The sequence below is a fragment of the Protopterus annectens genome, chromosome 3.part0 (assembly GCF_019279795.1).
Source record: "Protopterus annectens isolate FY-2018-M chromosome 3.part0, PAN1.0, whole genome shotgun sequence".
Classification (NCBI taxonomy): Eukaryota; Metazoa; Chordata; order Ceratodontiformes; family Protopteridae; genus Protopterus; species Protopterus annectens.
The window spans coordinates 1,322,397,263-1,322,418,969 of NC_056731.1; the positions used below are offsets into that span (position 1 = coordinate 1,322,397,263).

The following is a 21,707-nucleotide window of genomic DNA, read 5'->3' on the forward strand; positions in this document are numbered from 1 at the left end:
GCGGGTATTCTTTCCACAATTTCCATTTATTTCTGTATCAATTTGCTCTTTCCCTTTTCTAAAGATTCCCATTCCATTTTTAAATTTCTTTTATAATATTCAATACCTCAAATACAGTTGTGCAGACTTTGATTTCCATTTTCTAGCAACTGTATTTTGGCAGCCAACAGAATTAAACTTAATAAGGTCTTACTATGTCTAGCCAATTCAGATCCTGTATCCCAGCTCAAAAGAATAATTTGCTTACCTAGTATTTCTGACCAAGTACCCTGTATAATCTGCCAGCTCATTAACTCCCAAAACATATGTTCACAGTTACCTCTTTCTTTTCCATCACACCTCCAACATTTGCTTTCTACCTGAGGAAAACATTTTTTGAAGTCTGCTTGGGGTATAAAAATTTTTTTGAGTCTTCTTTCCACTGCTTTTTAAAACCCTGATTATTGAATCCAAGTTGATGAAGAGGGAAAATTACTATCAGGTCAGAAAAAGGAGGGTTGAAAAACTGGAGTAATTCTTTATCTAACGGGAATTTAAAATCTCGGATTTAACCTCATCAGGAAGATTTTGAGAATGATGCCAAACAAGTCTCCACAAAACTGATCCAGAAGCAGCAGCTCTCGAAGAAAAATCTGCAGCATCATAAGCATACTTTAAAATATGCTTAGTCACATGAGAAGCATTTAATGAATCCTTTACCTCAGAAGAAGGAAGGGTCACCATTAACTTCTGCATGTTCTCAAAAGACCAAGAATAAAAACTTTAATATACAAGCTGACAGTTTAAAATTCAGAATGTTAAAATACTAAAAGAGTACATTTTCTTCTCCCAATGTATCCACTGCTTTACCATCATTGTCAGGGGGAATGCGGGTTAGCAGCTGTAACCTGTTTAGAAGAAGTAGATTTGGACAGAAAAATAACTGTGTTGTCTGCCATAGGATTAGAAAACAGGTACTTGTATGTCTGGCGTACCTTATATAACTAGTCCGACTTCTTTGCAGTAGGAAGCTGGCCATCAGGTAAGCTAGAAGCAGCACATTCTCTAAGGCAAACAAGACAGAAGGGATAGCTGCAGCTTTAGGCACCTTTAAATGTACCATATCATAATACGCTTTTTATGCCAAAAGAACTTAATTTTGGTCCAAATGAAAAATCATTTTCATCTTATATAAAATGTCAGTGAAACAAAAATCTCTTCAAATCATAATACAATTTTTATGCCAAAAGAACTTAATTCTGGTCCAAGTGAAAAATCCTTATCATCTTATATAAAGTGTCAGTGAAAAAATCTCTTCAATAGGGAAATCTAATGATGTACTCTCACCAGAATCTGATTAGACTGAGAAGAAATTCCTGAAGTAGAGCCATCCCCCTGCACTGTTTGTTCTTCTGACTGAAATTCACTGCTAGAAAAAGAAGGAATATTTTCATTTTTTTTCCTGCCTGAAGAATCAGAAGGTGGGAAAAGGCATTAAAAAGGTGCCCAACAAATCCCAGTAAATCTGCTCAGCCAACAGAAATGTAAACAGGAGTTTGGTAATTTTTCTCACAAAGCACACTCTCCCTGAAAACAGACCGACTCATATTAGGCACATTGGTTCAAACTCATACCCAACATTCCCAGCCAAATGAAGGCACCAAAAGTGTCTCTCCTCTCTCCCTTGTCTGCCAAGAGCAACTTTACAGTCAGAGAGGATACTGCTGTCCCCGAGCTGGTGGCCAAAAAAGTTATACCAAGAAGACTGGGGAAAAAGATAGGGGGTCTGAGGAACAACAAGATGTCATAGCCAAGAACTGGCCTAATATCCAAACACTCCTTTATAACTTCCGAAGGTACTACTGTGGAGACTGGAGGTTGCCTCCATAAGTAAGCCGAGGAAGAGACATCGAAAGTGCAGAATGGATCCTGGACACGTTGGTAAAGTTTAAGGCAAAGAACAAGTGGTTATGAGATAAATAAACTACTGACAGTCTACACACTCCCAACACAGTACCCACTACAAACATACAAAACTTTAAAGACTAAGTACAACTTCAGTCAAAAGTAAAACTTTTCCTCACAGAAAGTTCGCACAAGCATTTACATAACAACTCCTTAGAAATGCAGTGCTAGTCTAAACACATACAGTTTCTTAGATAATGCAATAATTTTCACAGGAAAGTACAAGTGTCTTCATAAAATGAAAGTTAGTACAAGATTCTGCCCAACAGGAGCTTACCTACCCAACTCTCGATGATCACTAGTTGGCCAACAGTTTAACAAGAGACACAAAAGGAGCACTCTCTTTGGTGGCAAAAATGCTCTGCAGCTTTTCACTCTCCAACTGTACTAAACATGGAGCTCTACTCGGGATCCTGACAGCTGAAGGATGAGGAAGGTGCTCTTAGCTTTGTGAAGCTGACCAGTTGCAGTGGCGGTAGGACCCATACAGCTTAGGCTGCTGCAACAGTGATCTATGTTGTACATCTATTAGAATACATTGATGGCCCTTATTCAATTTTTTCAAGTGGATTCACAATATTCATTGCTATACATACAAAATGGGCAAAAGAGGTAAGGGTATCAAAGAGTCCTTAAATCCTGGATTGAGTGCTGTCCTTTGACATTTTAGTATTTGTCAGTTCAAAACAGGGTTTATTTACAATAGACAATGGAAAATAATGCAGACATGTAGAAGTGGGGAAAATAAAACAGAGTCTTCTGTTCATCGAGTGCTTTCATACAGACCTGACGTACATATCTTCCACATTTTCAGGCATATTCCTTCTGTACTTTCAAAAGGGATTAGTTTCTCTTGGTTCCAAACACACAATATTTCTTAAGCTCTTCAAGTTCAGACTTTCCAGTACAGGAATAGCATCAGGCTGGTTCCTTCCTTCTAACACAAATTCTCTGGAGAATCCTAACACATCTTCCTTGGATCAAATCAGAACACAGTGACATAAAAATCTGTATTATGGTAAACTACCAGCCCTTAAAACACTTCATTTGCAATGAAACAGTTAGGGAAGAAGTACAGAAGATATTTCAACATGTCCCCATGGTGATCTTGTCTCTTCTTTCCGGCTTGGCACATTCTCTATAGGTAGTTGTAATGTCAGCATATCCCTCAGGTTCAGTAGTACGTTATTCCTTTTTTTTTGTTCATTAGCAGCCTCTGTAGCCACAACTAGGCCATAAACTATCTATACATATACATGTGCCCATACTCAAGGGAATATTCTATAGATAAAAGAAGCCCCCCAGTAAAGACCTGGACTCGTAGATCACATTTAGCTTGTAGTGCCTTACAAAAACACAGCAGTAGTAGATACAGCTATATCAAAATGAACTCTGGGAGCTGTAGAAAGACTTTCTTTGGTTTAAATGTTAAAACTCAATTCTAACTACACACAAAGGATGTGCTTGTAGACCTTCTGACCAAATTTGGATTTTGCAAAGGAAATCAGCCACTGGGGGATGTACAAGCCAGTGTGTTTTTTCATGCCGGTCCCAAGCCCAAATAAATAGGGAGGGTTAGGCCAGGAAAGGCATCCGGTATAAAATGTTTGCCAGCTCAAATATGCAGACAACAATACAGATTTCCATACTGGATAGGTCGATGCCTGGGTTAACAATGACCGCCTCCAGTACTGTTAGCCAACAGGGTGCTGCTAGAAATTGGGCTAGTGTTGGCTAAAGGAGAAGAAGAGGGGGAAAGCAAACCCAGAGGCAGGAGGAGAGGGGGAAAGTTAGGAGTGTGGAAGCAAGGGTAGAAACTTTGAATGTTGATAGTATGACTGGTAAAGGTAGCAAGCTAGCTGATATGATGAAGAGAAGGAACGTTAACATATTGTGCGTGCAAGAGACCAGATGGAAAGGAAGTAAGGCCAGGTGTATGGAAGGTGGGTTCAAAATGTTCTACCGTGATGTGGATAGGAGGAGAAATGGGGTAGGTGTTATCTTGAAGGAACAGTGTGTCAAGAGTCTTTTGGAGGTGAAAAGAATGTCAGATAGATTGATGTTTATGAAGCTGGAAATTGATGATGTGATGATGAATGTTGTTAGTGCACATGGTCTGCAAGTTGGATGTGCAATGGATAAGAAAGAACATTTTTGGAGCGAGATGGATGATGTGGTGGAGAGTGTACCCAATGATAAGAGAGTGGTGATTGGAGCAGATTTCAATGAGCATGCTGGTGTATGGAACAGAGGAGATGAGGAGGTGATGGGTAGGTATCATGTTAAGGATAGGAATGCAGAAGGTCAGATGGTAGTGGATTTTGCGAAAAGGATAGACATGGCTGTGGTAAATACATATTTTAAAAAGAAAAGGAGCATACGGTGACATGCAAGAGTAGAGGAAGATGCATGCAGGTGGAGTATATCCTATTCAGGACAGTCAGTCTGAAGGAGACTGGAAACTGCAAAGTGGAGACAGGGGAAAGCATAGTTAGGCAGCATAGGATGGTGTTCTGTAGGATGACGCTGGCAATCAAGAAGAAAAGGAAGAGAGGGGGTCAGTCCCAAGGATCAAATGGTGGAAGTTGAAAAAGGATAACTGTAAGGTGGAGTTCAGACAAAAGTTAAGACAGGTACTAGGAGGCAGTGAAGAATTACCAGACAGCTGGGCAGCCACAGCAGAGGTGGTAAGGGAGACAGCTAGAAAGGTGCTTGGTGTGACATCTGGACAGAAGAAGGAGGACAAGGAGACCTGGTGGTGGAATGAGGAAGTACAGGACAGTATACAGAGGAAGAGGTTGGAGAAGAAGAAGTGGGATTGTCAGATAGATAAAGAAAGTAGACAGCAGTACAAGGAGATGAGGCATACGATGAAGAGAGGGGTAGAAAAGGCTAAGGATAAGGAGCATGGTGAGTTGTATGAAAGGTTGGACACTGAGGAGAGAGGAAAAGGACCTGTACCAACTGGCTAGACACAAAGGGACCGAGCTGGGGAAGATGGGCAGGAGGTTAGGATGATAAAGGATAATGGGAGAAACATACTCACAAGCGAGGAGAGTGTGTTGAGCAGACGGAAAGAGTAGTTTGAGGGGCTGATATATGAAGAGAATGAGAGGGAGAGAAGGTTGGATGATCTAGGGATAGTGAATCAGGAAGTGCAATGGATTAGCAAGGAGGAAGTAAGGACAGCTATGTAAAGGATGAAGAATGGAAAGGCTGATGGTCCTGATGACATACCTGTGGAAGCATGGAGGTGTTTAGTAGAGATGGCAGTGGGGTTTTTAACCATATTTTTTAACGAAATCTTGGAAAATGAAAGTATGCCTGATTAATGGATAAGAAGTGTATTGGTACTGATTTCAAGAATAAGAGTGATGAGCAGAGCTGTACTGACTACAGAGGGATAATACTGATCAGCCACAGCATGAAGTTATGGAAAAGAGTAGTGGAAGCTATGTTAAGAAGGGAGGTGATGTTTAGTGAGCAGCAGTGTAGTCTCCTGCTGGGAAAGAGCACTACTGATGCAATGTTTACTCTGAGGGTGTTGATGAAGAAGTATAGAGAAGGTCAGAAGGAGTTGCACTGTGTCTTTGTGAACTTAGAGAAAGTATATGAAAGGGTGCCTAGAGAGGAATTTAGGTATTGTATGAGGAAGTTGGAAGTGGCAGAGAAGTATGTAAGAGTGGTACAGGATATATACAAGGGCAGTGTGACAGTGCTTAGGTCTGTGGTAGGAGTGACAGAAGCATTCAAGGTGGAGGTGGGATTACATCAAGGATCAGCTCTGAGCCCTTGCTTATTTGCAACTGGTTGGACAGGTTGACAGACAAGATTAAACAAAAGTCCCCGTGGACTATGATGTTTGTGGTTGACACTGTGATTTATAGTGAGAGTAGGGAACAGGTTGATGAGGCCCTGGACAGGTGGAGATATGCTCTAGAGAGGAGAGGAATGAATGTCAGCAGGACTAAGACAGAATGTATGTGTGTGAATGAGAAGAAGGACTGAGGAATGATGAAGATGCAGGGAGTAGAGATGGTGAAGGTGGATGAGTTTAATACTTGGGATCAACAGTTCAGAGTAATGGTGAGTGTAGAAGAGAGGTGGAGGAGAGTGTGCAGGCAGGGTAGAGTGAGTGGAGAAGAGTGTAGGAGTGATTTGTGACAAATGTGTACCAGTAAGACTGAAAGGGAGGGTCTACAAGATGGTAGTGTGACCAGCTATGTTATATAGGTTGGAGACAGTGGCACTGATGAAAAGACAGGAGTCAGAGCTGGAGGTGGCAGAGTTAAAGATGTTAACATTTGCAATGAGTGTGACGAGAATGGACAGGATTAGAAATTAGTATATTAAAGGGTCAGCTCAGGTTGGACGGTTTGTAGACAAAGCCAGAGAGGCGAGATTGCGTTGGTTTGGGCATGTGCTGAGGAGGGATGCTTGGTATATTGCGGAAAGGATGCTACAGATGGAGCTGCCAGGTAAAAGGAAAACAGGAAGGCCTAAAATAAGTTTTATAGATGTGGTGAGAGAGGGAATGCAGGTGGTTGGTGTGACAGAGCAAGATGCAGAGGACAAGAAGAAATGGAAACAGATGACCCATTATGGCAACCCCTAACAGAAGCAGCAGAAAGAAAAAGAAGAAGAAATCAATTGCTGAATAACCTTGCAGAAAGACCTACTCCTTCTCATGCAGAACCTAAGCTGCCAGTAGGTATCCATGCAATAAAGAATAAACCTGCTGTGTTTGAATACCGTGAAAAGGCAACATGCAGATTTACAGTCTGGCTTAAACTGGACTCTACAGATAGAGCCATAACCAGAGTGGGCTGATGGGGTGGCTACCCCTGGGTGCAAGCTGTGAAGACTGGTAGAGAAGGGTGAAGGCTGACAGCCTAGCAAAATAGAATTTTATACATAATTTTATCATTTGTAAATATGAATGTGAATCACAGGCTTGTTGTCTTAAATGAAAAAAATGCTGTTACAAAAATGTGGCAACAGTGCTCTCTACTGACTCAGTAAAAGCATGTTGTGACCCTTTGATCTAAAGTCGACTCCAGTCCGGCTAGATGAAGGCTTCCTGCCTATTGTTTTAAGGCTAAAGTTAATGACCAGAATTTACATGTGGAATGCCCCTTATTGCTCTAAGTGTAAAAGAATGTAAATGTAGTTTCTGTCAGCCTGGGAAAACCAGGAAAGTATGTTTTATCAGAACTGCAGTTTCAATGTAAAAAGTGAGAATCAGAGATTATTGAGCATTTTTGTCTTGACTATCCAACTCAGCACTCTGCCTCTTCTCACATGTAAGTTATCTTAGACTTGTGTTTTCTTTTAGTGATAGCTATAATTAGAAAGATTAGAATAAGTGTTTTTCTGTGATGTCAGAACTGTACTGATTTATTTAAGTATTTCTGTGTGATCTCTGAACTCTTGACTAGCACTGACTGTGTAGTAGAAAGTATTGTCTTGTGGTTTTAATTATTATTAAATATTTTAAAATCTTTTAACTGTGGCTGGTTTGTGTAGAGATAAGCTAAGCTCTAGAGTAAATTGCATCTATATAAGGATCCTGTATCAAGTCACTCTAATAAGCCCTGAGACTGTTTAGTCACATCTACCAATTGGATAATAATATTGCAGAGTAATAATTGGACACCCTTTTAAGGGTCTTTGAGTAGCTGATTATTAGCTGGGTGGTGGCAGGGTACTGCTGTATTGTCTGGGTAAAAGGGGCACAGCTGGAGAGCCTGTGCCAGCCTTCCCCAGAAGTGTCTGTGTGGTTGTGTAAACTCTTATCTCAAAGTGTGCATGTGTTAGCTACTTGGGCAGGGACACGAAGCACTGGTTGGACAGAGAGGGTGCTAGAGATTTTAGCTTGCCCAGCTAGGCTGAGATCTGGACCCTATAGCTGTGCCAATGGGGAGTCTTATTAGGGACCTGGGGAGCAAGGGAGCAACCAGACCCGGACTGACTGTGATCTCTGTGTGCTCTTAAGGGAAATTGCACTTTACTGTGTGTATTTGTTATCCTTTCCCCCTATATGAGATGCCCCTCTCCGGTGCTAGTGGTGAGGATTGAGGCTCCTTGATTTCTGGGCCAGGGTGTGGGTGTCGCACAAGCTATTACGGAACATGACTGGCAGGTGCAGAAGGGCAGGAATTGCAGTAGTAGCATTCTCTTACAAAGTGATGAGAACACTGTTGTGAAGTTTAGCGCAAGACAATGTATCAGTTATAGACTCATAGGTTCATAGAAGGTTACTAAGCTAATGGCCCTAGAGCCCTTACAGCCTAGCCATATTTATCCTGAGCTGTCCCAATTGCCGGTGGTTATGTGAGCAAAGTTCACAGAGTTAAGAGTCTATGGTAATTAATAGTGACTACCTCTGTCCATGAGATCTGTTTCACATGAATTTGAAGCTTGTTGTTACTTCTGTAACTGTAGCTTGCTACAGTTACAGAAGTAGAGAGAAACAGTTTTTTTGGTAGTCAACTTTAGGAAGACATTTTTATTTGGTCCTCAACTTTGGGTTAAGGAGGTGCCAGTCTGGGGAGCTGCCCAGAGTGTCAAATGCTTGCTATGGTACTGTCTGCAATCATACTTGGCACAAAGGAAGGATTTGTTCTAGGCATCATTCTGTCTTTGTGGAAGACTAATTGAGAAGATCTGACAAAAACAGACAGTAACTCATAAATTCTTTTGTCAAAGATAATGGCCAGTACAGAAATGGTCTCCCAGGAGAGTTACTTTGGCTTTGAAGTAGAATCAGATCTAAAAGGAGGAATGGTGTGAGACAAATTGAGCTTGAGGTGCTGCTTGGGAGCTGGAGGAAGCAGGCAGAGGAAGATGGGAGTGAGTGGTCAAAGTAACTTGTCCTAACTGTATTGGAGGGAGGTAGTCTGACAGATGAACAGACACCTCAAAGGGATAGTGGAGGTCTAGTAGTCAGTATTACAGACCAGGGTAATGACTGCACTACACATTAGTCATGGGGACCTAGCCATGTGTGTATTCAATGCATACATACATTTCCTTAGGATGGCAGTAATTGCAGAAATCACAGCCACCAGTAGGATTTGGAAAGGTTACCTGCATGATCACAAATGGTTTGCTGCCAAACACCCAGCTCTCATGTCCTAAGAGAATGAGCATGTAAAAAAAAAAGCTTTTCAAAGAGAAAGGAAAGAATGGGCCATAGTGTTCTCATCTTGGACAGGTAATGAATGAGCCTGGTTCTTGCTCATAAAGCAGCAATAAATGGGTAGATTGGATGGGGAACCCAAAGTGATCACATGGGGAGATGAATAAAAGGAGAAAGGTTAACATTTTGTATCATGAGATAAAGTTTCCAAAGTGGAGCAGGATCATTAATTTTGTGTGTGTGTGTGTGTGTGCGGTGGTGAGGGTGGGGTGGGGTGGGGGGGGGGCAATGTAGAAAATGCCATGCAGAAAAACTCTGCACACCCTGACGGAAGCAAGACAGCAATCTAGTCCTGAAATCTGAGATAGTAGCCACACAGGCTCTGACAGAAGAATAACATGAGCCACTAAGTAACAAGGGTAAAGAGGGAGCACGAAAAGGCCTGAGAAGGGTTAACAAAGAAAACTTGAGTATGTTCTGGGTATTATTTCCGTCTTCCACTTGTACCTAGTTATATTCCTCCATGTGGACTAGTGCAGGGAAAGACAGACTGAATAATTCCAAAGTGGGACACTTGGGAAAGTCCATGGGTCTGTTGCTGTCTACTTATGAGGAGATCACAACCCTGTGAAGAGCAGTGATAATCCTTACCTTTGGGACTGTAATCTTTATGGAAATTAGCCTGGGGGAAGTGTTGCTTTCCAGCAGCTGCCTGTAAATCAGTCTACTGCTGTTGAGTCTTTTGTTAGAGCCACAGCCAGTACTGGCTCCTCTGCATTTTAGAAAATGATTGCCACAGAGGGTGAAACATAACTGTAAGAACTGCAAAGGTTTTGTCCAATTTTTCATATTTTCCAGGTGCTACTGTACTTCTTTCCCAAAGACAAGGTGACTTGCAATGCATGAATCTTAAAAGGTGACCTTCATGTTCTTGGCAAAGTCAGTCAAATGAAGGTAGTGCTATATCTCAAAACATAAGCAGTTCCCTCAGCTACTCGGTATAACATGTGGAACAAAAAGCATTTATGTTTGAGTCTGACATTCAGATGCACTGCACAACATATGGGACAAAAAGCTGTTTATGCTCAAGGAGTCTGACACTCATGGCAATCACTTTTCCTTCAGTGACATAACTGACAGTCTATCTAATGTCTCGTGTACTTTGTTGGCCCTGCTCCCTTTCCCATCCTGACAGTGACACCTATTCTTCATAAATCCTAGTGAGAAGATTAGAGCACCTTTTCTTTCCACTCCACCACTGAGCATCCCACGTCAAGATCCAACCGACCTTATAAACATAGCCAAGCCCACACACACAGTGCTACCTGGCCAGCAAATATCACCATTGTGACAATAAGTTACATGACAATTAATTTTATGAACCGTACTCTACTAGTAAAGTATAGGCTGGCCAGTTTGGCATATTCTAATAGGAATCCTGCCCTGTAAAACACTGGGCTGAAATCCTCCTGCACTTCTTCCTGCACCATGACATTTTGAAGCCCTACTCGTCAATACTAATGATACACGTTTATGAATACGGCCCTATATCCTTTATTATGAATTTATTCTGTTACATGTATATTATGATAGTTTCCTTCTTATACCCTGACCACTACAACTTCAAGTGAGATGACATAAATTCATGCTGTCTTTTGGAATATATTTAAATGTTAAAATACAGTTCACACTATATAGCTAAGATTTTTATTCACAGGGTCTTCCCTGAAAAGAGGCCACTAATCTACTAACCCAGTCAACAAAGGATAAAATAAATATTTATCCATTGTTTTGAATATTTTTTTTATTTTGTCATAAAACTGCAAATTAAATTGTTATATAAATTCAGTAAACTATAAATTTGCTTTATGAAATGCTTACAACTAAGGTACAAAGGGTTACTCATTTGCATAATATTGCTCATATTAATGGCACACACTGCTCATGCAGCATGTTATCATACAGTTTGCTTCATTGGGATTTCTGTCTTTAGTTTAAAAAAATATTGCTTTCTGTGAGTTCTATGCAGAAGGCTAGTGACTAATAGATACTTAAGTTCAGTAAACCACATTTTTAAATAGAAAAGCTGCTTAACATTGTCTGCTGCAGTACCTTAACAGGATAGTGGAACAGCTTCACAAAACCAAAATCATCCCCTGTGGCTAACAGTATCTTATCTTTGGTAAGACATGCTGCATTTACATCAGTGACATCACTGTGTGAAGGCCAGATTCCTTCACAGGTAGAACCAAGCACACATGTCCAGGTATCCCAGTCCATTTTCTCGATCTGAAAAAAAAAAAAAAAAAAAAAACAGAGAAACATTACTAGTGAACAGTACAAAATAAACTTCACAGCTTCACAATAAGCAAGCAGACAACCTTTATTTTTCCATACATATAACTAACTAGTTAAACATACTGCTGTCTTTAGCAAAATCAATAAGATAAAAAAATAGTTTGCAAGAAATATGTGTGTAATAAAAAACACAAACCACTGTTCATTTAGTTGACAAAAGTACTCCCAAGATTAAGATATGATATGGCAGATAAATTGTAACTAACTCTGCCAAAACATATATCATGGATGTATGGAAGAAAGGACAGGATACATTGGATTTCTGTTCCAATGATTAAATAACCATAATCACTACATTAGTGAATTATTTTAACTTTTACTAAAACTGCAGAAACTACTCTAGATCATAAATACCTGTACTGCCTGAACTCCAGCAATAAAAGCACAAAAATTACACTTATTTACTACGATAACAGTAGATGTTCTAATAGAGTACTGCTGCAGTAGCCTAAGCTACAGTATATGGGGGATTTCCTTTCAAAAGATATGACCAACTGAAGAGCTTTCTAAGCCTTAGGGCTCCTTCCACAAGTCCTAACCATTGAGGGTCTCAAAGAGAGCTGCAGTGGTTAGGGTGGCAAAACCTTTGCTTCAAGAATGGAGGCTACAGACCTGCAAGATAAATGTGAGGAATGGAAAAAGGATAATATATGCATATGTAAAAAGCATATACACAAGAGTACGTGCATCTACACTCTGGAAATATATATGGAAAAGTGCAAGGGGCTTGGAGGGGAAAGGATGGTTACTGCAACAGTGGTCATGCTGCTCAACGTTAGAAGTCTAAATCTCAAAATGCACTCGCTTGAAGCACTCCTTAAAATGGAGAACATCGACATTTGTGCTGTAACAGAGACCTGGTTCAAGGCAGCAGAAAGCACCCCTACACTACCAGGCTATAACTCTTTCCACACCTTTCGGCCCCAGAACTTGGACAGAAGCTCCAAAGGTGGTGGTGTTTCCATATTCATAAAGGATGTGCACACCTCCAGACTGGTAGCCCAATATAACCCATCAGAGATACTTCAGGTGCAGCTAACATTGGGTAACAAAGCGATTCAGAGTGTAGCCTACTATAGGTCCCCAACCATGTCCCAGGACTCACAAACCACGATCCTGGAGTTCATTAATTCCAATGCCCTGTACCAGTTCGTTCTTAGCCCCACTAGAGGTTGCATCATCCTTGACCTGGTCATTACTAACATGAGTGACCATTGGTCTACACCAATAGTCAGCTCCTCCCTGGTTAGATCTGACCACAAACTAATCACCTTGGAAATCCACATCCCTCCACAAAGATAACCACCATAAAACAGCTAATTTTGGGCTCCTAAAAACAAAGATGGCTAATTTCACAGCACCCATGCAAATGGAGAACAGTTGCATGACCACCGAATCATACACCAATGCACTGTACACACACGTACACAAATGCATGGATCTCAACATACCCAATAGAACCAAGACACTCTCCTCCAAATAAAGGAAGCCAATCTGGTAGTCCCCTGCCATAAACAAACTCTACAACAGAAGGAGGAAACTGATATGGAATAAGGTGAAGTCCCAAGACTGGAAAAACTTCCTTATCAGCGTCAACAAAAAATTGAGATCCCTCATCAAATTCTCTAAAGCTAGCTATGAAAACAGAATTGCAGCAGATAGTAAAGATAACCACAAGGCCTTCTATAGTTATGTAAAGAATCTCCACAGCAATAACCAGATTTGCTCTGAGCTACTGCACAATGGTACCTCCTATACCGAGCCAACAGATACTGCCAATATACTGGCTGACAGATTCAATGCCAACTTTATCCCCCCCACCCCAAAGGACCAATCACAATACCAGTAGATTGCCAGACACCCAGTATTATTGCTGCACAGGTTAAAACAGCACTGTCCAAGGCCAAGAATACAGCTTCTATGAGACCTGACAATATCTCTGGCTGTGTTCTACATGAACTACAGAGTGAACTGGCACCACACCTGTGTGCCTTGTTCAATCACAGCTTCATCTCAGGCTTTATCCTTGCCGAAAGGTGCACTGCTACAGTCATCCCTCTCCACAAAGGAGGAGCAACTACAGACCCTGGGAACTATCGCCACATTAACATGATGAGTAAGATATGCAAAGCATCATCATGGACTTAATAAACAAGGATATAGGGAATCTCCAAACTCTGGATCCCACACGGTTTGATTTTCTGATGGGTAGATCTTGCCTGCTCAACTTGGTCGACTCCTTTGAGTCAGTCACCAGAGCTGTGGATGAAGGCAAGGTGGTTCATACAGCCTACTTTGATCTGGCCAAGCCCTTTGATACCATTCCCCACTCAGGAATCATAGAAAAACTCACTACACTAGACATCAACCCCTATATCACTAGGTGGGTTGCAAACTGGCTCACAGAACCCACAGTGTGAAAGTAGCTGACTCCAAGCCAGACTGCCAACTAGTCATGAGTGGAGTCCCACAGGATTCAGTCCTGGATCCTCTCCTGTTTGGTGTCAACTTCTCTGAAGTCCAGGCCAACACAACGGGACTCTGGTTGACAAAGTTTGCAGACGATTGCAAGTTGGGAGCTATTATTAACTTCCCAAGTGATGCTGACATCCTACAGAATGGCCTCACTGAGACCAACGACTGGTGTCAGAACCATGGCCTTAAGCTCAATGCCAAAAAATGTGTAATCATCCCTTTTGGGAAAATCCCGGTTCCCATGAATTACCACACTGATGGTAGTCCACTGAACACAGAAGGCATTATAAGAGATCCAGGAACACAGGTTAACAGCAACTTCTCTTTTGATCACCACACTGCCACTGTAATCAGAAAGTCCTTCTATGTGGCACATCTCATTACCCATGGTTTTGCATCCAGGAAGAAAGAGGCCATTGTCACCCTCTACTTTTCCCTCATTAGGCCAATCATTGAGTACAATGCCCCATTTGGCATGTACCTCACTAAACACCTGCAACAACTGGACAGGCCACAAAAGTACCTCACAAAGAGGATCCTAAGCATAAAACACTTGTCCTATATGGACAGACTCAAAAAATTCCAACTATTCTCTGTCTCATATCGCCTACTTAGAGGCGATCACTGCTTGACTTACAAAGCCATGTCTGACCCAGCCCTGTTAGAAATGCTACATCTAAAGAAATCCCAATCTCTCCACACCACACGCTCCAGAGACCTCAACCTCATTACCACAATCAACAGAATGTACTGGAGAGACAGGTTCATAACCCAGAGACTGCCCATGCTATGGAATAGACTTCCCATACATGTCAAGCAGAGCACCTCGCTGATCCTCTTCAAGAGAAATCTTGATGAGTGGATGGGAAATAGAAAATTCACCCCGGGGATAACTCCAGTGGCTGTACTCGACAGAGGCAATGGGAACTACGGTCAGGTGGCACAATGCCAGGGTAATCCCATGGCTGGGCTTGTAAAGGCCCCAGGGCCATTAGCCTAGTACACACCTATGAACATCTATTGTTATGGCAAATTTACTTACACAACCGTACTATATTCAATATTGCTGCTGTAGCATAAGGTATACAGGTATATTAACATATTTTAAGATTATCTTGAGAGGAGGAAGGAATTTAGGAATCCTGGAACTCGTAAACCATAGCCCTAGCAAAGTCTGTTCTGGACCGGGAAAAGATATCCAGTTTGTAATTCTTTGTGAATGTATGTACAGAGGATCACATTGCTGCCTATAAAAATATTTCTAATGTCCACTCCTTTCCAAAAAGACACAGAAGATTCCAAACCCCTTGTCGAGTAAGCCCTAACATTGCTTGGTAGCAACTTGTTATCATGAGAATAACAAAGAAAATAGCATGAGAAAACCATAAGAGATTGTCTGCTTTGACATTGGTTATCATTTTTTTTTCCTTACCTTCATAGGAGACAAACAGATGATCAGCCTTCCTGAAGGATTTTGCTCTGGACAAGTAGTATCTGATATGCTTGTGGACATCAAGAGTATGTAAGATTCGTTTTCCCTTGTTCTTAGGTTCTGGAAAGAATACAGGCAGATTTATAGATTTGTTCAAAGTAAACTCTGAAACGACTTCAGGCACAAAAGTAGGATTTGTTCTCAAAAAAACATCTCCCTGTTGAAAATGAGGTAAGGTTGCCTCACCGTAAGAGTTTGTAACTCAAATGCTCTCAATGCAGAAGCCTGAGCAATGACTAAAGCTGTTTTTTTTTTTAAGACTAGAACCTCAAATCAGCCTGATGAACTGGTTCGAATGGAAGAAGTCTTACTTTTCCAAGTACAAAGTTATGATCCCAAGGAAATGCCAAGTGGACAAACTGAAATGTTTTCAATTGGGGTGTATCAAACATCCCCTGTCTTGTGGGAGTAAATCCCAACTGTGAGGACATTTGTAGCAACTGCCCTTAACCATTTTCAAAGGAAAGAAGCATTGCTGCATGAGCTAGAATGAAGTCAACACCACTATCTTTGGAGAATCTTTCTGGACCTTTAGAAGAAGCATGAGTATAAATGGAAAGGGTAGAAAAGCATACAGGAGCATTCTATCCTTGGGAATGAGAAGGCACCTATCTTCTAGGCCTGTTTGCAAGGAATCCTGGGGTAGACTCTCTTTAACTCTCTTCAAAAGGAAGAAACTATTTGAGGTGTTTCCCACAGCTGTAAGAATGCCTGGAAGACTACCAAGTGTAGTTTCCGTTCATGACGGTCTGTCCTGATCCTGCTCAGCTTGTCTGCTGCAATATTTTACACTGACAGAATACATTAGGTCTGATGAGTCAATCTGAGATGAGTTGCCACCTCTCAGGCCATCACAGCAAGTCTGAAAAGAGGGTAAGTTCTGAATCCCTCTTGTTTGTTTATATATCACATTGCTGTGGTGTTGTCTGTGATAACTTGCATAGATTCTGGGGACGACAGACAATTCAAGGCATTTAAAGCATTGATTACAACCACCAGCTCTTTGACATGTATGTGCTTTTGTCTGTTCTGCTTGTTGCACAGACCTTGCAGTTTCACTCCTTTTGATACTGCCAGCACACAAAGTTTGAAGCATCTGTTGTGACAGACTGAAGATGAGAGAAAAGTGGAGACCTTGGTTGAGAAAGAACTTTGGCTATCCATATCCACCACAACAACTTCCTTCTTACAAACCTCAATACTGGAATCTGAAAAGATAAAGGGGGTTGAGGCTAAGATCAAAATGACCTGAGGTACCACTGAATTTTTCTCATGTGAAGTCTGGCCAAGGGAATTGTGGGAATCATAGAGGCTACAGAACCCAGAATCCTGAGAAATTCCCTTGCAGATGTCAGAAATTAGTTGGAAAAGCTTATTTGTATGGTTCTATTTTGCCTACTGTAAGAAAAGTACCCAGAACATATCTTAGAGAAACAATTCTGTGGGAAGGACCAAGAGATGCTTTCTGTAAGTTTGCTATAAATACTAGACTGAGCAGGAGTTTCTTGATCCATGTCAGGGAATCCTTACAATTTGTCTTATATTTGTAGACCAATCTTCCAATTTGGAAAGATGTGAATGCCTTGAATTCTGCAATAAGTAATTACTGGAGACAGACACTTTGTAAATACCTTTGGTGCAGTATGTAGACCAAAGGGTAAGATACAGAACTGATAATGTAAGGCAGATATAAAAACCTTAGACAAGTCTGATTTTTTTGCAAGTTGGTACATAATAAGATCTTTTAAGTCTAATGTTACCATAAAACTGTGGGAGGGTATGGGTGGTATCAGGATTTAGAGGGGTAACATTTTGAATTTTGGGACCTTGACAAAAAGATTGAGAAAGGAGATGTCTATGACTGGTCTCCAAAGTTCCCTCTTTCTTTGGCACACCAAAGATCCTTGAATAAAAAAATGTTGCCTATCTGATCTGAGGACATGTTCTATGACCTTGAGACAACAGCTGCCACAAAACTGGAGGAAACAAGGATATTTGGTTTACAGGATGAAGAGTAATCCCCTGAAACAGGAGATGAGATTGTTACTGCTATCAGTACTCCTGGATGTTTCTCAGAACTCACTTGTCTGAAATAGTCTGATGCCACTGGGAGGAATGAAGGGCTAAACTGAGGAAGAGATTTAAAGGACTGCCAGGATAGGAAGGACGGGAAGCTTATAGGGGCAGATAATCATTCTGGCTTTTTGGACTATCCTTGCTTCTTGGAGTGCCCCACCCCCAAATCTTTTTCTTCCTTCAGCCACACTGTCATTCTTTTTTTTAATTCTGCTTATTAGAACGTTGCTGAGACTGCTTATTCTGTATCTTGAAAAGGGGTCCTGAACAGGAAAAAAGTTTTTAACTGAACTTCAAAAAGGAGAGTTGAACAATTGTCCCTTAAATCAATTTCCCTCTTTCATCAAATCTTTTTAGGACATTAGCAGCAGGCGGGCCAAAAAGAACATATTTGTCAGGGGAAGAATTTAAAATCTCAGCTTTAACATTGTCTGGCAAGTTTTGAGGACATAACCAAACAAATCTTCTCATAAATGAACCAGTAGCAGCAGCTCTTGATACAGCATCAGAATCTTAAGAGAACTTTAGAGTGTTTAGTTACCTGAGAAATAACCACAATTTATTTATTTGACATTAGTTTACTGGGAAAATCCGACAGGGTATGAGCCCATTTTCAGCAGAGGCCTGGGAAGAAAAGTTCCACAGTACACATTAAACAGAATTTAAAAAACTGAACAATGGTTACAACTATTAAGACAATAACAAAGTAGTACAATTTTTGAATACTTCTTCTTCTTTTGGCTGCTCCCATTAAGGGTCCCCACAGCAGATCAACTGTTTCCATTTCTTCCTGTCCTCTGCATCTTGCTCTGTCACACCAACCATCTGCATGTCCTCTCTCACCACATCCATAAACCTTATCTTAGGCCTTCCTCTTTTCCTGTTACCTGGCAGCTTCATCCTTGGCATCTTTTTCCCAATATACTCTGCATCCCTCCTCAGCACATGTCCAAACCAACGTAATCTTGGCTCTCTGGCTTGGTCTCCAAACCTTCCAACCTGGGCTGACCCTCTAATATACTTATTCCTAATCCTGTCCATCCCCATCACACCCAGTGCAAATCTTAACATCTTCAACTCTGCCACGTCAAGCTCTGACTCCTGCCTTTTTGGCAGTGCCACTGTCTCCAACCCATATAACATAGCTGGTCTCGCTACCCTCGTGTAGACCTTCCCTTTCACTCTTACTGGTACTCGTCTGTCACAAATCACTCCTGATACTCTTCTCCACCCACTCCATCCTGCCTGTGCTCTCTTCTTCACCTCTCTTCCACACTTCCATTACTCTGAACTGTTGATCCCAAATATTTAAACTCATCAACCTTCGCCAGTTCTACTCCCTGCATCCTCACCATTCCTCTATCCTTCCTCTCATTCACACACATGTATTTTGTCTTAGTCCTGGTGACCTTCATTCCTCTCCTATCTACAGCATATCTCCATCTCTCCAGGGTCTCTTCAACCTGTTCCCTACTCTCACTACATATCACAATGTCATCTGCAAACATCATATTCCACAGGGACTCCTGTCTGATCTCATCTGTCAACCTGTCCATCACCACTGCAAATAAGAAAGGGCTCAGAGCTGATCCTTGATGTAATCCCACCTCCACCTTAAATGCATCCGTCACTCCCACTGCAGACCTCACTGCAGTCACACTACCCTCGTACATATCCTGTACCACTCTTATATACTTCTCTGACACTCCCAACTTCCTCATACAGTACCACAACTCCTCTCTAGGCACCTTGTCATATGCTTTCTCTAAATCCACAAAGACACAATGCAACTCCTTCTGACCTTCTCTGTACTTCTCCATCAACACTCTCAAGGCAAACATCGCATCTGTAGTGCTTTCCTGGCATGAAACCATACTGCTGATCACTAATCATCACCTCCCTTCTTAACCTAGCTTCCACTACTCATTCTCATAACTTCATGCTGTGACTGATCAGTTTAATCCCTCTGTAGTTACTACAGCTCTGCACATCACCCTTATTCTTAAAAATCGGCACCAAAACACTTTTTCTCCATTCCTCAGGCATCCTCTCACTTTCCAAGATTTCATTAAACAATTTAGTTAAAAACTCCACTGCCATTTCACCTAAACACCTCCATGCTTCCACAGGTAAGTCATCTGGACCAACAGCCTTTCCGTTCTTCATCCTCTTCATAGCTATCCTTACTTCCTCCTTGTTAATCCACTGCACTTCATGCTTCACTATCCACACATCATCCAACCTTCTCTCCCTCTCATTCTCGTCATTCATCAACCTCTCAAAGTACTCTTTCCATCTGCTCAACACACTCTCCTTGCTTGTGAGTACGTTTCCCTCACTATCCTTTATCACCCTTACCTGCTGCACATCTTTCCCAGCTCGGTTCCTCTGTCTAGCCAATCAGTGCAGGTCCTTTTCTCCCTCTTTAGTGTCCAACCTTTCATACCACTCTCCATATGCCTTATCCTTAGCCTTCGCCACCTCTCTCTTTGCCATGCTCATCTCCTTATATTCCTGTCTACTTTCTTCATCTCTCTGACAATCCCACTTTTTCTTCGCCAGCCTCTTCCTCTGTATACTCTCCTATACTTCCTCATTCCACCATCAGGTCTCCTTGTCCTCCTTCCTCTGTCTAGATGTCACACCAAGCACCTTTCTAGCTGTCTCCCTTACCATCTCTGCTGTAGTTACCCTGTTTTAACTCTTCCCTGAACTCCACCTCACAATCACCCTTTTTCAGCTTCCACCATTTGATCCTTGGCACCGCTCTCACACTTGTCCTTCTCTTCTTGATCACCAACGTCATCCTACAAACCACCATCCTATGCTGCCTAACTACACTTTCTCCAGTCACCACTTTACAGTCCCCAGTGTCCTTCAGACTGGCCCTCCTGCATAGGCTATAATCCACCTGTGTGCATCTTCCTCCACTCTTGTATGTCACCCTATGCTCCTTCCCCTTCTTAAAATACATATTCACCACAGCCATGTCCATCCTTTTCGCAAAATCCAGTACCATCTGACCTTCTGCATTCCTCTCCTTAACAGCATACCTGCCCATCACTTCCTCATCCCCTCTGTTCCCTTCACCGACATGTCCATTGAAATCCACTCAAATCACCAGTCTCTCACCCTTGGGTACACTCACCACCACTTCATCCAACTCACTCCATAATTTTTCTTTCTCATCCATCGCACACCCAACTTGCGAAGTGTATGCACTAACAGCATTCATCATTACATATACATATGCCCTCCCATTCTTTCTTTGTGAACTGCATATCTAATCTCTCTTCACAATCTTTTCTGACCTCTTCTGATTGATTATTGTGCAATATTTTATATGCCCTAAACACCCTTTTTTAACAGCAGCTTCTGTTCCAGATTAAGCTAAAAATGCAACCAGTGCAGGTCTTTCATTTAAGATTTCCCTATTCCTTTCTCTTTGGCTATACTCTGATATGAATCCCTGATAAGGAGGCAATCACTAGCCTGTAATCCAAACGTCTTCTTGGCCTGTTTCCACTCTATTACCTTTCCTTTCCTAAGTATTTGTTCCCAATACCTTAGTTCCTTTACCAGCTTCCTCCAGTAAACTCCAGCCCCCTCTTTTCTATTCTCTGTACCCCTTGTTGCAATTATCCCTATCGGCAGAATCTCCTTTCTCCATTCCTATGCTGACTTAGTTCTTACCATACATTCTGTTACTTTTTGAATACAATATTCTGTATAACTGTTTTTGTTCTGCTTTTTTATTCTGCTTAAGGATCTTTGCCCAAAATCCCATTCTTTCCTTATTTCTTGAATTGCACCCCCCCCCCCCGCTTCATCTCCCTTTCCTCTTTGAATTGTAACTTTCTGCATGTTATTTATGAGGGCCTTAACTGTGTACCTTTAAAATATTCCTTCAAATCAGTAAATCCTAAACCTCCTTATTCTGTTGGGAAGAACAACTTATATCACTTGACTATTGTCCTCTTCCCCTTCAAAATAAAATCCTTCATCTCTTAAACCTCTTTTCTAGTTGATAAAAATATGCCTGACTCGTGTATAAAATTAGGGACTCATACTGCTTGTATCTTGCGATCCATATCCATAGGCAAGAGCTTCCAGATTCTCCGTTTTTGTATTATCTTTTGTTTAGTTGGTTTCCACATATGCTTGTCATAACCAATTCATTTTTAATCCATACTCCTAAATACTTAATTTTATCGTGACTAC

At 41.4% G+C, this 21,707-nt stretch overlaps 1 protein-coding gene across 1 annotated transcript in view; it reads right to left on the reverse strand.

The window, feature by feature from the left end:
* LOC122797061 (echinoderm microtubule-associated protein-like 6) overlaps positions 1-21,707 on the reverse strand; it is a 3,800,753-nt gene that overhangs the window by 1,735,403 nt on the left and 2,043,643 nt on the right. Inside the window, exon 23 of the mRNA XM_044065838.1 lies at positions 11,198-11,374. Within this exon, the coding sequence (XP_043921773.1) occupies positions 11,198-11,374 (177 nt within the window). The remainder of the gene's footprint in view (positions 1-11,197; positions 11,375-21,707) is intronic.